The sequence below is a fragment of the Eutrema salsugineum genome, unplaced genomic scaffold (assembly GCF_000478725.1).
Source record: "Eutrema salsugineum unplaced genomic scaffold, Eutsalg1_0 scaffold_15, whole genome shotgun sequence".
Classification (NCBI taxonomy): domain Eukaryota; kingdom Viridiplantae; phylum Streptophyta; class Magnoliopsida; order Brassicales; family Brassicaceae; genus Eutrema; species Eutrema salsugineum.
Window position 1 is genome coordinate 3606414 of NW_006256867.1, and position 14900 is coordinate 3621313.

The window sequence follows — 14900 nt, forward strand, 5'->3', positions numbered from 1 at the left end:
CTAAGCAAAGAATCAAACGATCTACAGACTGTACAAGGAACAGCACAATACAAAACTTGGAGAGAGCTTTGATTGGAGGAGCGATATAATCAGCTCTTAAGCTCAGCCAACCAACATAGAGCAGATGAAACAAGCTCTGGATCTCAAGTTTGCTTATAGGTATATGAAGATTAGGGTTCTTGAAGTAATGCCAGCCTCTGTAATAAGCAACTAACTCAAACCCAAGAATCGACAATGAAGCAGCTAAGAAGAGCTTAATGGCTGAGAAAAGCCATTTGTCTCTGCCAAGTCTCTCAGAACCAAATGGGTGAGTGAAACTGAGCCGTCTCTTGACCGAACCAAGGAGAGACCAGAAGACTGTAGCTAGCCAAGTGAGACATCCAACGGCTTTGTGAGCTTTAAGAAGCAAAACCCAAGTCACTTGCTTAGCGTTCTTGCCTCTACTCTTCTCCATTGGTCTAAACGCACCGTCTGGCTCCTCTACTTCAACGATTGAGTAATTGGGATTCTCCATTTTCACCACAACTGGTGTACCTCTCCTCGTTTCCTTCGCCCACAAATCTGAAAAATCAAACCTTGGAGCCATTTTTTAGCTTCTCCCCAAAAGAAGCAGAGACTCGAAAAGGGAAGAAGTTGAATCTCTTGATGAGAGTTGAAAGTTAAGAAATCCCTGAAAGACCCAAATCTCGAAGTTGAAGATTAAGCAAAACCCATCTTGGGAAACGAAAATGGAGTAGCTTTGAGTGAGGTAAGGAACAAAAATATTAAAGAAACCTGAACAACCCAGATCCAAGAACCCGGATATCTAAAGAACCATTTTTGAAAAACAGACAAAGAAGTAGCAACAGCTCAAAGGGGTCATTAATAGTGACCTGCGAGAGAGTAAAGACAATGAGTGGTTTTGGCAAGAGAGAGAGAAGAGAGTGGAGAGAGGTAGAGATTGATACTTGGCAATGTGAGAAAGAGAGAGAGAAGCAGAAGAAAGGTATCTAAGAAGTTGTAAGGACCCCTTCCACTTTCATGTGAATGTTTCCTCTTCAGCTACCTCAATGATGGCTTCAAGATGCAAATTCATCTCCTTTTCCTAAACTGAGAAAAAAAGTTGGGATTTTAACATCTCATGATTATGAATCCTCATAGAGACGCATTTTTAAGCAATTTTTTTCTTATTTAACAAAAAAAAAAGCTAGAAAGATGAAATATCATTGATACAAAAATTCAAATTATAGTAAACAGCTGAATAAGCTAGTACTCTAAAAAGGGTACAAAATGTTAAACAAATTTTACTTCAAATGAATTATTAAGAAGATTTTGTAATAGTAAACAAACCTAGTTTTAGGTTTTGAATAATTTAGACGTGGCAATTGCATTTGACCACTGTTTACAAGACATTTATTTCTCTAGCTGATACAAACACATACCGTGCAAACCCAAACTCTTCATCAAACACCATTCAATATTTGAAAGAAACAAACAAATTTGAAAGGAACAACAAATTGTTGTGAGTCAGTTTTTTTTTTTATCGATCATTATAAGTTAAAGGAAACAAAATATGTTTTTGTGGTTTAAAGTGATTAAACCATAGTTAAAAATTGATATTACCGTACATCTCGAATAATCATTCAACATTTGTTCCATTTGATCTTCATTTGTTTTGCACGTTTATACATTTTTTATGGCATTTAATATGTTAATAACCAGTACTATTCAAATCCTTAATGAATATATACCAGATTGAAGTTGTATAGGCAATCTTGCTAAATTATCAAAAATATCATCAATCAAGTAACATAATTAATTTGGTGAGGATATTTTCCCAAAAATATTAAATAACATTTCCGAGTATATCTAAATCTTTTGATATTTCAAAACTGGTAACTCATTATATAGAAAAAAATAGAAATTTACAACACATTAAATTAAATACTCATTGATAATTTCATTACACTTGTCTATTTTACAAGGTAAATTAACGATCTTATATGAGAAGAATTATTTATTTTAAATTGGAAAAAAATTAAGTAGAAAATGTAAGTCAGCCGATTTAGATTTTATGAATCTAAATATTTTAAATAAGATTTAAGAAAATAAGATAAATGAAGTATATAAGTTAATATATATATATATATATATATATCTTCTTTCGTTAATTTTAGTTTTAAAATAATTATGCAAGCTTTTCTTCTCTAAATTTATATAAAATGATAAGCACCATTTTATATTTTGCGGTACAAATACATTTAATCATGTATTGGAAAAAGTAAGATTTTAAAATAAAATAATTATTCATTTAAAAATTTCCAAACTTACTGGTTTTGGCCAAATAAATCTCCAATTTTAAGTTGACATGACCGAATTAGACCCAGCATTAATCAAACATAACACACTCCATTGAACTTGACTAATTTTGGACTAAGTTAGCCAAGTCTAGGCAAATTTAAAACTTTATTTGGACAAACGAGGAACTTGAAGATTTGTTTGGCCAATAAAAAAGTTGAGAACTCTTTTGACCTAAATACAAAAGTTTGATTGTGCCCTACTTTTCTAACCATTTTCCTCATTTTTTTCATCAAAGATCCTTATTTTTGTTAGCACTAGGTGAAATGGTTTTGCGTCCATACAACAAATATGGAAACGAAGGAATTACAAGGAAGAAAGTAACCATGATCTCTGACTTTGTAGACGAAAATGATCAGTTAACAAATTTAACGAACGTAACAACTTGATATTTGTATATTATGGATAGTTATCAATTTTTTTTTTATCAACATTTTCGTAGAAATGATTGACAAAAGAGAAAAAGAGACAATCAATTGATCGAAACATTTAAAAAAATAAAAATAAAAAAAAAGCTTGTAATCTGAACATACACGTTTTTCTAGACATTCTTGTCTTCGAACATCACTCATCAGTTTCATATCTTTATTCATCTTCTTTTTCGATTTTTTCCTCTTTCTTTTCTAGTTCACCATATCTCAAGTAAGCGCACTTTCAGAATTTTTAAAATCATTTATTTTCACCCATAATAGCTTATCAAGCCACATATATATAAAACTACAAATCGCTCCCTATTTTAAAAAACAATACTGTTCCGTTCTCAAAAAAAAAAAAAAACAATACTGTTCTGTATTGATTCTTAGGTCCAAGATCTTATACAGTTAAACTCCATATTCAACATATCGCTAAAGCGCTACTCAGGTCGGGGTGCGGTCTAGTGCTTAGCGAAAAAATCGGAGATTAATCAGAGTTTAGTTTTTGAGTGTTTTCATTGTTTCTAACCTATACATACACTTAGCTATATTACCAAATATTCAAATTGAATAGTACATTATACGTATATCTCGTAATACCTAATCTTATTCAAGTACCTAATCTTATTTAAGTACCTAATCATAGTCAACTTCGGATTTGAGTTTTGGAGCGTTTTTTTAAAGACACCGTACTATGGTTGTTCCCTCTATCGTTTTATACTTTTATCTAACACATACGTATCAATTTAGCTCAGACACCACTATGGTGGTTCCCTCTTTGTCGTATTATTTAACACAGCAATTTAGTTCCACACCGTCGAACTCTAAAAGGTGCTTTCATAAACACCATCACCCGATCATCCGTGACAGTCTAGAAAACCAAATCAAAACTCAAACAAAAATCTAGTTAATTTTGTTAATCACTGTTCTTTCCTCTCAGAAACAAATTATCAATGATGATAAAAAAAAGTTTTCACCCATTTGTAGCTCATTTTTCTTTTCTCTAGCATCAATCTAGCATGCACTGTCACTGATATAGGATCTTCCTACCTACATTAGCTTTGAAGTCGTGTCTAATTAACAAAAAACGAACTACATAAAAAGAAAAACGAAAAAACTGAGAAAGCAAAGGCAACTTTTTATGCTGTCTTTAATCTCTAAAGCTGGCCTGTCGGCAACTTCTTTTGAGCCGGTTCAGTCTAGGGACTAGGGACTGGGATGCATAGTGAATAAAATTAAAAAACAAAAACCAGATTCCATTTTAAACCGGTCGAAAATCAAATTTAGTTTGTTTTCTGAATTTTCCAAACAAAAATAAGCCACAAAAGTTGTCACTGTGTTCCTCCATTAATCTTTCTTGCTATTAGAGTTTTGTGTTCAATGGTAAGAATCTATTTCAAAAGACAAATAAACATCAAAAGAATAGCTTACCTACGTGCTTCCGGATCCTGAATCTCTATTTCATATCACTAAGTAACAATCTTGGGAATTCACCAGTAAGAACCTAGACTTCTTCTAAATATGGAAATTCCAGGATCCCCCAATCTTGGGAAGTCGCAGCGTCTAAAGTAATTTTTCACCAGCATTATTGTTAAGTTAGAAGCTCCCCTTATCGATTTTCAAGAGCCATGAAAAAATGTTGTGACTCCACCAGCGTTTTTTGGATTCATTTAGCAGCATCGATCATCTCAGTGTCTGGATCTTCATTCTCTGAGGGTTTGGAGTCTGTAGCAGCAGACTGAGATGAGGTAGTTATGTCCGAACAAGAAGTGTCAACAACCAGATTTTCAACCGTTGGATCTTCTTTCGCATTTGCTTCTTCTTGTTCTTGATGATGATCTGTTCCAGATTCATGTTCCATTTCAATAGAAGGGTTTGACTCGGAATCTACTGCATCAACTCTTTCGTCAACTTCTTTTCCTTTTTCAGAGACAGTTGCGGATGATGATGATTCATTTTTGCATTCACGATCTTCTGAATGTGAGATGATGCCATTGCACAGCGAGGACACACTGGTATCATTTGCTCCCACCCCAGAACTCTCAACAGAGCCACCTTGGCTAGATTCTGTGTTCAATGCATCTGTTTTCTTCTCCTTTTGAACTTCTTCGGATCTAAGACTTGATGGTCTAGTCTGAACCCTGCACCAACACAAGGAATCATAAACTAAAGCTACTTCTCTAAATACAAGATTCTTTGTTCTAGCAAGATTCTTCATCAACAAGTAAAAGGCCCACCTGCTGTAGAGGAGCATGTATGCTCGTTGAGAAAGGACATCTTCTAGCTCTACTTTTGCCACCTGCGAGTTTTTTGAGACAGTATTAGAAGATCTCTGAAAATTCTACTTTTTTCATCATGTTGACATTCATAATAGGCAAACAAAACAACAAAGAGTTCATAAAAGATGATTCTTACCTGAGAATCGTCTATTCTGTACCAGTTTCCGCGGAAGTCCTTAACAAAGCATATGTAATGGCCGAAAAACGAGGCATTCAACATGTCTAAATGGACAATCACAGCGTAGAGTTTGTATATATCAGATCCTTCCATCCCGCTGCTCATGTAAGGGCCAAGATCAAATGTCTCAGGAAAACTGATTCTTTTGTTCAGTTTACCGAATCTCCCACCCTGTACATAGTTTTTAGATTTATTAGACAACCAATGTCAGAGGTATATGCAGATGCAAAGAGACTAACTGAGAGCAAAAGAGATGGTAACCTGAAATCTTTTTAAGGCAATTGTAAGAATATTTGGAGCACAACGAATTGAAAGGCGCTTGCATGCCTTCACATAGTCATTACATCTAAAGAAGAGAGAACAAACTTTCAGAAACACAGTTCATTCACAAGATTCGCATACCAACCATATCTATTGTTAAGAAAAATTCAGGCTCCAGAAGAAATATAAATACCTATCACATTTGTAAAGGTTATCTCCCTGAAGCCACTCTTTAGCTGTGAACTGATCGAGACATTCCTCCAATGATACCGCATCCCCGTGGATCTCAACGGTTAAATCCATCATATTCTCATATTGATCAGAAACATTACTGCAAACAGTACATTGGACCTGCAAAAGTTAAATAAAAAAAACGCAGCGAATGAGGAAAAATTACAGAATGAGAGAGAGAGGACGATAATCAGGATGAATACATCACAAAAAAAGAATAACATGTTAGACAACTAAATTACTAAAGCGAGTTTCAAATTTGCTCACACTACAAGTTCTTAGGAGTACGTGATAAGAAAGATCCAATCCATCCCGTAGGCTAACCTATCTCGAACTTATAATAATCCAATCCAAGCCCTAGCCTAGGCTAACCTGTTTTCAACTTATTACCTAGTGATTTGATGATTCATATCCTAAGACTAACATTAGCATGTCTTATGACTCTTATCGGCACAATGTCTATCTTTGTTGTATTAAATCTAACTTGTGCATCATTGTATTATTAAAATTTGCAAATACAACGCAAGACCTGCTAATTGGATAAGGAAACATTACCTGTGACTGAAGGATACCGCCAAATATATATTGGATAAGTGTTGTTTCTTGGGCACGGGGAGGCACCACTTTCTCTCCACCAAACTCATCGAGGCAAACAGATTGCATCATGTCAATTGCAAACCTAAATCACAAGAAGTTTAAAAGAATTAGCTGACAGATTGACAACTACTCCACCGCTAGGCTTACAATCAACGAGTAACAAATTGCTGACCTCATCAACTCATGAGCATCTTCCTGTCTCCCATACCCAAGATTTCCACCAATGTTAGGCAACCTCGAGATAATGTTCATTGGTGAAAAAGGAAACCGGCTTAGGTTTGCTCTGTCGAGATGAGTTTCAAATTCACAGAAAAAGCACCAATCATTGCGCCGACCTGTCAAACAAAACGTAGAAGCAAAGTTAAGTTAAAATGCATACAGAAAACCCAATTGAAGAGTTTTGAAGTATTAAATTTTTCCTCGAATAGAAATTTACATTCTCTCTTGTGGCCTCTCTCCATAAGGTATGCAACAAGAGGGCGTGTCCAGGAAAGGCATTGTAGAACCACATTAGCAAAACAGCTGTTTCCACAATTGATGAGCCCACAAGGAGCCAATATAGGCTTGTCCCAGTTAAAATATTTAACAAAAGTTTCGTATGGGAAAAGAACCTGCACATGATACAAACGGAATCAATAAGATTGCACAATCAAACCTATCAAGAAAGATTGTCAAAGATCAGATGAATAAAAGAAGACACATTACATCTCTTGGCTTGAGGACAGCCTTGCTTTGTCTTAGCTGAGGAACCAATGCAATCTTAGAAGCAGACCTATTCCCGAACAGAGAAGCTTTGAAATCGAGGTCATCTCTTCTAACAGGTGATGAATTGCATTTTCGATTATGTCCCGATTTCCAATCTGACGCTTGGCAATCCGCAGAGCTAGTAGCAAAGAACAGAGGTAAAACGGAATCAAATCCAACTACACTAAAATCCTAAAAATCAAAACTTTCAAAAGCAAGAAACTTTGATAATCTAGAGGATGACTTATAAAGGTAAAAGACCGTTTCTTTCATTAAAAAATTCCCTAAAAATCAAAACTTTCAAAATCAAGATTGTTCTGCGGAAGCACGAGCTAGACAGTAAGTAACGACCATCGTTCCAATTCTAATCCAGCTACGTCTAAATCAAATCAAGAAACCCTAATTCGGAGAAATTATAAATCTTTTTGCAAAGTGAAGGAGGTGATTGATTACCAGTATTTAACGGATTTGCAACGAGAGCATTGCTTGGTGGAGAGCTTCCCACAGACAGCGCATACGGACGTGTCGGAAACCATGAAGTCTCGGCGGTGGTCGCTGTCGAAACCACCGGAGCCGCCGACCTCGAAGTACTTAGCCGCCGTGCGTTTGACAAAGAAGAGGACACCGATGGAGAGGAAGAAGAGCGTCAAGACAAGCTGCGTGAAGAATTTGAGATCCACCGGTAATCCAACTTCATGCATCTAATTCCTCGAACATCGATCTCGAAGCTAATTTCGCTTCTTCTCTCTCAGATTCGATTCGGAGATGCCGAGAATCTCCTCAGCTTTTCTTTCTTTTTTTCTTTTCTCGTTGTGTTTTAGACTTAGAAAAAGAATGAGAGAATGGGGGGACCTGTTAAATCTTTTGTTTATTACAGTCACATGAGGGCCTTAATTACATTTTTTTAATAAAAAGATAAAATATTTCCTTTTTCTCTTATTTGTTTCCATTGCTATTGTTTGGTCTAAATTTAGTTAATTTAACATTATCAGCAATGACAACTATTTATAGATAATTTCATCATAAAATAATGTAAATTTGATTGATGTGTATACACACAATTTCCTCTATTTTACAATTTGTGGCATTCTAGCATTTTTCACACATTAAAAAACTAATCTAAGATATTTATTTCTCATTATTCATAGACTAAGTAAATTTCTATTTTCCTAATTAATACACTAAATTAGTCAAATTAAATTAGAGTTTTGTTCAAAAATTTGCATTGGAAGTGCAAAACGAGTAAAACAAATATAAAACTTAAAATAACATTTTTGTATAAATAACATTCTTTTGTGTAAAATTAAATAACATTCTTTGTAAATTAGAGGAAGTACATATATAATATAGGAGAATTATCATCTATCTATATACTTATTTGTGTAGTGATTTGCTTATACGTCATGCTCACAACGATTTTCACAGCTTTTCGTTTACGTGTTAGCTCCAGAATGAATTTTGGTGGTAAAAGGACCGTTTAGCCATATTTTACAGTTACATGTTATTTTTTTATTAGATCTTATCTGATGGTGTATAAAAACTTAAAACAAACCGATTTAAATTATTATGGTTTAATGTTTAATTTCATAGTCAATCAAACCGTTTTTCAAATTATATATAACAAAAAAAAATTTAAAAATGTCTAAATTATTATGGTTTAATGTTTAATTTAATAGTCAATCAAACCGTATTTAAAATTATATATAACCGAAATTATATATAACCGTAACAAAAACATTTTTATATAAAAAATAGAATCTATATCTCTTAGTGTTTACCATTTCTTATTTTTCCGAAATTAAAAAAAATTCTAACAAAAATGTTGAAAAAATGGAAACTATTTAAAAAGTAATGGAATATCGTTTCAAAACAAAAAAAAACTAAAATTTTTTAAAAAAAAACTCTAACAAAAAAGTTTTTTAAAAAGGAAAATATATATATCTAACTAATGGATGACGTTATTTGTGATGTTTAAAACTCATAAAACAGTAATCAAAATCGAATAAGTTTATACGGTACTTCAAAAAATTACGTCTATAGTGATCAAAAGATCTGAAAACTATTTCAACTAAGTTATTTGGATACTATTATGTTTTTATTTACTCTCTTCTATTCTATATTATTTTCACGATCATGTATTCCAATATTAAAGTATAAAGAAATCTAACAAACAAATATACTCAAAAATAAAAACCAAATGAATCCAAACAACTATTAGATTTTCAAACAATCAAAGATAAATTATGCCCGCGTCTAGGAAAGTTAACTAGTTTTATAGTTAAAGTTCAAGAGGCTATCACTATCACGTATAAAAAGTTTCATAGGTCTTTTCTAGATCAATTAAAATATGAGTCAGATAACATGCCAAAACAAATTACCAATACGTCACATAATTTTTTTTTTCTTACGGCAAAAACAATTTTATTGATTTCAATATGGAACTACAAAATCAATACGTCACATAATTGTTTTACAAAAAAAAACATAAAAAAAAAGAAAGAAAGCCGATATAAAATAAAGAACCGGATATAAAAAAAAGATATATGTGATGCAAATGAGAAAAGAAAACTTTTTAGAGAAACAGTAGTTTTCGAAACTATTATCAGACTCAATATTTTAAAATTTTTAGTGGCAACTTGTTCAATATCAACGTTCCAAAAAAAAAAAAAACCTTGTTCAAAATCATAAATTTCTCCATAAAGCGGAATTTCAGTGAGACATGCCTAATAAAACTACACTTACATGAATGCATGCATCATCAAAGTTCTGTTGATATTTTAGAACAGACAAAATGACATCAGAGGCACAAAATCTACACTTAATGTCATAAGATAAGTTTGTTTTGGCTCTTACAAAAACAAAAGCAATAGATATCTCAAGTATCCAAAAGTAAAGACATATGGCTACTTAACACGAACACTGAAAGCCAACGCCGGAGATCCAGATACGATGATCTCCACACGACTCTCACTTGAGGATCTCCAACAACCACTGCTGTATACATAGAACGAGATATGAAGACCTAACTGAGTGAACAAAATCGAGTTCCCACTCACACCACAACCATCAGGAAGCTCCTTGACCGAGCAAGCAACATTTACCAAACATCCAACAAAAAACACTCTGTCTCCAAAATCACTAACCTCGACCCATTTACGAGCTTTTACATCTAGCCTAAAAACTCCAAAAGTTGTTCCATCAATAGGAGTCACGTTTTCCTCAACTAGGAAAAGTTCATCATCACCAATAGGGACAAGATAGTTTTTTGCGTCCCTATGCTTCAAGGACCTCCTTAGGCGGGTCGCTTTCAGTGAACGAGGATTGATGACAAAGACGTCCCGTCCAACAAAGGCTGCATAAAATTTGCCTCTAAAAGAAACTACTCCCGTGGATGAATAGCCTGGGACGTTCTCAACTCGCTTCCACTTCCTTTCACCACTTTTGAACACAACCAAAGTGTTAGAGTAGCTGCGAAGCACGAGGAACTCACTTACTCCCTTCTTGCTTAGCTCAAGATACGCCACATCTCTCTCAGATTTTCTCAACCCTTCAGGACTCCAACAAACTATTTGGTACTGATGGCCCATGTTAATGATCTGGCAACCACGCGTGTTCATCCATGTTGACTCACAGTCTAATATCTTCTTCCACATTAAACCAGCTCCTGCTAGCTGCAATGCTGAATCAGATCTTGCTAGCTTCACTCTCAGTGTGCACTGAAGAGGAGATGGAAACTCCATGTAATCCCCAGACTCATCTCGGCATATTCCTCCCACGAAATACTCAGAAACCGACTCAACAGCGGTTGGGACTCTAAAGAGAATCAAAGGGATCTTCTCGAGGGAGCACAAGCCTTGCTTTTCAATAGGATAAGTCGGAAGAGAGTAACTTTGGATTAGTAAGCAAGAAGGAAAAGGAAATAAAGATCTCCACGAGCTGCAAACAGAGCGAGCATTAACAACATCGAAACAGTTGTTCAGTTTCTCGATGATCATTTGAAGTAACTCTTCAGGGAGCTGAGTCCAGTCTGTCATATTCTTTTTCGTTGAAGGCTCTGCCATGTTTATATTGATAGCTGCAATTTCGAAATTACAAATACAAACTTATTAAATTAATAAATATACATGAACCTTAAAGATTAAATCTAATTCCTAAATGAACATTGAAAACAAAAGTTTAAAAACCCTAAAATTAAATCCAATTCCTAAACAAACATTGAAAATAAACGTTTAAAAACCCTGAAATTAAATCCCATTCCTAAACTTACATTGAAAACAGAAGTTTAAAAACCCTAAAAATTAAATCCAATTCCTAAACGAGTATTGAAAACAAAAGTTCAAAACCCTAAAATCAAATACAATTAAGGAAATCGGTACAAAAGGAAGAGAAAGAATCTGTAACAAAACCCTCAGTCAGAAGTTTAGAACCCAGAAAACAAAAGATTGTAGACGACTTCTCCCAAAGGTGACATTTTTGCAGAATTAATCTAAAACCCAGAAAGATTCTCTAAGAAAATAGATTCAAATTACTACACTCCATAGCCGACAAATTTAGTTTGTTGTAAGGACAAGGGAAAACAAAACTGTACCTTTCGATTGCGTTAGAAATTGAGTCATGACGGAGATGTTGACTGTTCAATACCACTCTGAGCTTCGGTCTCAATGATGAAAAGTATCTATCTCAATACAGAAACATGTTGTAATTGGGAAGAAGAAGTTGTCGGAGAAATGATTCGACCATTTTCATCATTTCAGCGAAAGAAGAAAGGAGTAAGGCATCATCTTTTATACCACTCATTAAAACATTTTAATCTCCTATCTCTTCCATTCATTTCTTATTTTATCATTAATCACTCATTAAAACTTTTTAATCTCTTATCTTTTCCACTCATTTTTTATCTTATTAGTAACCATTCATTAAAACTTTTTAATTTCTTATCTCTTTCATTCATCTCTTATCTTATTAGTAACCATTCATTAAAACTTTTTATTTTCCTATCTCTTCCATTCATCTCTTATTTTATCAGTAAGTAAAAAGACTAAATTGTCATTTCTTAAACAATTTTCTGTAAAAATTAATTAAAAAATATAAAAAAACTATTTTTTTCGACCCCATTTTTAAAGGTGGATCCAACCAATTTAGGCATTCTTTCTTTCTTTCTTCTCTTTACTCAAGCTCCATCTCTCGTCCTCTTGCTCAGACTCTCTCTCTGATCCGCTATCACCACCAATGTCGGGGAGATTGGGTTCAGAAATTGACTCCATGCCGCCTCTATCACCGTCTATTTCTTTCACCATTGCTGTTTTTTCCTCTGTTAAACTGTCTTAACTGATAAGTTTCTCAGATTTTTTATATTGAATTCAGCATATGTTGAACTCATTTTAGCATGCACATTGAGAGTTTAACCTTTAATTCTGGATTGATTAGGACTTCAATTTAGTTATATAACTAGATGATGGCCCGATTCGTAGTGCATGTTAAATAATTGGTGAGAACATTTGGCTCTTGCAAAAGAAGAACTGGGTATAACTATCAGTACTGGAAAATATAGTATAACTAGTAAAATTGGTATTACTTGAAGTCGAGATTTATAGAGTAAAACTTGGTGCAACTAGTATTACTATGTATAGTGAAGGTATAACTCTGGATTACTAGTATTACTGATCAAGTGTTTTGTATTATTTTGACAGATACAATGAGCAAAACTATCAGCATTCATTTTAAATACTAAAGTCACATGTATAGTTTACTGTTGAAGACACATGTGGGGAAGATAACTCCATCGATGATAGAAGGTATGATATACAAAAAGCTTGCATTAGATGAAAATAAGATAAAATTGGAAATGAGTTACATTCCACTGCTGGTTGGAGGAGGTGAGGAACGGTTTATTATTTCTGATGATGAAGATCTGTGTGTTTTTCTAACATCTGTTGATAAAGACAATCAAAAATATATTTTATATGTGGAGGCTATGAATATTTCAGAACAGCCTGAGCAAGTGGTGAGAAAGGACAATATTGTTGAAGATGAAATTGGAGCTAATGCCATTACTTTGTACGTACCCAACGAACAAGCAAACGTTATGGATAAAGGTATTGATGCTGAACGTGTGGATGAGGGTACTGATGATGGCCCTAATAGATCAGTTATGCATGAGCCTCCACCTCTGTTAGAAAGCAGTCATCGAATAGTGTCATGGAAATACAGTTTGGGTGTGAGTCAGTTTCAGGAATTTTCAAATAAAACAAACAGTGCAAGAGTTTATGGATAGATGAACATTTCTTAAGTCTTTTGGTTATGTTATAAAGTGGTCGGATAAAACTCGTTACGTGGTCAAATATTCTCAAGAAATGTGTAAATAGGGTTCACGAGCTGCAAGAATCACATGGACAGAAATTTTCTCAGTTAGAACACACACAAAGATGCATTCATGCTCTCGAGCAAGTCAGAGTACAAATAACTCTAAGAAAAAAGGCAATCCATGATTAGTTGCATCACTTTTGCATGATGATTATCTGCATGATTGCTTTCTAATATGTGGAGGAAAGTACTATAAAAGAGAAATGGGCACGGTGTTATTTTTGAGGGGATAGATACAACATAGACACAAGCAACGCTGTGGAATCTTTAAACAATGTTTTTGAAAACGCAAGGAAGTGCTCTCTAATACCCATGCTCAATGAGGTTATTAAAGTGTTTGCTGATTGGTTTAATCAACATCACAAAGAGGATGTTTCTGGATCAATTGATAATAAACTGGTGCCTTTAGTGGAGAATTACCTGCATGATTTATGGAGTGTTGCTGAGAAATTAACTGTGATAGCGTTAAACAGTTTCGACTGTGAATACAACGTCATTGGTACTGATGGAAAGCCTTATTTGGTGAACTTGATATTGAGAAGTTGCAGTTGCCGGTTTTTCAATTTTGAGAAGTATCCATGTGTTCACGCACTAGCTGCTTTCATTGACTTCAAAAATGATGTTTCTAGAGGTGATGATGCCATAGAGATACATGAATTATGTTCAAAATATTATTGGACGGATTTCTAGGTATTGGCATATATCAAGACAATTTATTTAGTTCCGAATAGGTCTCAGTGGAATGTCCCAACTGAGTTCAAAAAGCTGCAGATCTTACCTCCAGTGAAAAAGAAGGGGAAAAAGAGAAGTAAAATATTTTCATCGGCTGGAGAACAGCATCGTCCTAGGACGCAAAATAAAAGACGGTCAATACAAAGACTATTGGCTGCTATTTGGAACTGGTAGATCTCCAATGTAATACTATTTATTATGTTTTATTATCCTGTAATACTAAATAGAACTTGTATCATACTAACTTAAGCATATTATATCAAAGTTCTTCTATGAAACTATTAAAAAATTTAGTACAATATATCCATAAAACCAAAAATTAAAACTAACAAGCAATATTCAAATAACCAAAATTATTTTATTTTAAGAAAAACTAAAGTCATGAGTGAAAAAATAGCATATTATATCAAAGTTCTTCTATAAAACTATTAAAAATTTTAGTACAACATATCCATAAAGCCAAAAATCAAAACTAACAAGCAAATATTTAATTATGTAATCAGAATTATATTTTAAGAAAAACTAAAGTCATGAGTGAAAAAATAGCATATTATATCAAAGTTCTTCTATGAAACTATAAAATAATTAGTACAACATATCCATAAAGTCAAAAATCAAAACTAACAAACAAATATTTAATTATGTAACAATGTACAACTAGTACAACTGGTGAAACTAGGATGTTGGGATATTATGACATAATTTAAAAAAAAAAAACTAAACAAATCCATGTGTTCAGATGTTGGGATGTTATGACACAGTTTA

At 33.7% G+C, this 14900-nt stretch overlaps 3 protein-coding genes across 3 annotated transcripts in view; all 3 read right to left on the reverse strand.

The window, feature by feature from the left end:
* Positions 1-1038, reverse strand: part of LOC18022365 (probable xyloglucan glycosyltransferase 8) — a 3075-nt gene extending 2037 nt beyond the window's left edge. Inside the window, exons 1-2 of the mRNA XM_006404936.2 lie at positions 948-1038; positions 1-872 (exon numbers count right to left, since the gene is read on the reverse strand). The exon at positions 1-872 is cut by the window's left edge and continues 134 nt beyond it. Coding sequence (XP_006404999.2) covers positions 1-586 — 586 coding nt within the window. The 5' untranslated portion in view covers positions 587-872; positions 948-1038. The remainder of the gene's footprint in view (positions 873-947) is intronic.
* A 3027-nt stretch (positions 1039-4065) lies between these two features.
* On the reverse strand, positions 4066-7849 carry LOC18022316 (ubiquitin carboxyl-terminal hydrolase 19). The gene is made up of 10 exons (XM_006404938.2): positions 7494-7849; positions 7002-7179; positions 6733-6907; positions 6469-6631; positions 6255-6378; positions 5662-5819; positions 5469-5553; positions 5166-5378; positions 4988-5049; positions 4066-4891 (listed from the first exon to the last, which is right to left on the reverse strand). Exons 1-10 carry the CDS (start codon positions 7739-7741, stop codon positions 4417-4419), a joined length of 1881 nt encoding a protein of 626 aa, XP_006405001.1. The 5' UTR covers positions 7742-7849; the 3' UTR covers positions 4066-4416.
* Positions 7850-9718: 1869 nt separating this feature from the next.
* LOC18022317 (F-box/kelch-repeat protein At1g64840) lies at positions 9719-11781 on the reverse strand. Its single transcript, XM_006404939.2, has 2 exons — positions 11629-11781; positions 9719-11115 (listed from the first exon to the last, which is right to left on the reverse strand). The coding sequence occupies exons 1-2, from the start codon at positions 11654-11656 to the stop codon at positions 9944-9946; spliced, it is 1200 nt and encodes a 399-aa protein (XP_006405002.1). The 5' UTR covers positions 11657-11781; the 3' UTR covers positions 9719-9943.
* Positions 11782-14900: the final 3119 nt, after the last annotated feature.

Bases quoted from the DNA above. Each gene is read 5' to 3' on its own strand.
- LOC18022316 (XM_006404938.2), bottom strand. From the start codon at position 7,741: ATGCATGAAGTTGGATTACCGGTGGATCTCAAATTCTTCACGCAGCTT. The intron at 7,180-7,493 runs GTAATCAATCAC...CTTTGCTACTAG, and splicing joins TGCAAATCCGTTAAATACTG to CTCTGCGGATTGCCAAGCGT. The intron at 5,050-5,165 runs GTAAGAATCATC...AAAAACTCGCAG, and splicing joins ACAGAATAGACGATTCTCAG to GTGGCAAAAGTAGAGCTAGA.
- LOC18022317 (XM_006404939.2), bottom strand. From the start codon at position 11,656: ATGACTCAATTTCTAACGCAATCGAAAG. The intron at 11,116-11,628 runs GTACAGTTTTGT...TCGAAATTGCAG, and splicing joins ATTTCTAACGCAATCGAAAG to CTATCAATATAAACATGGCA.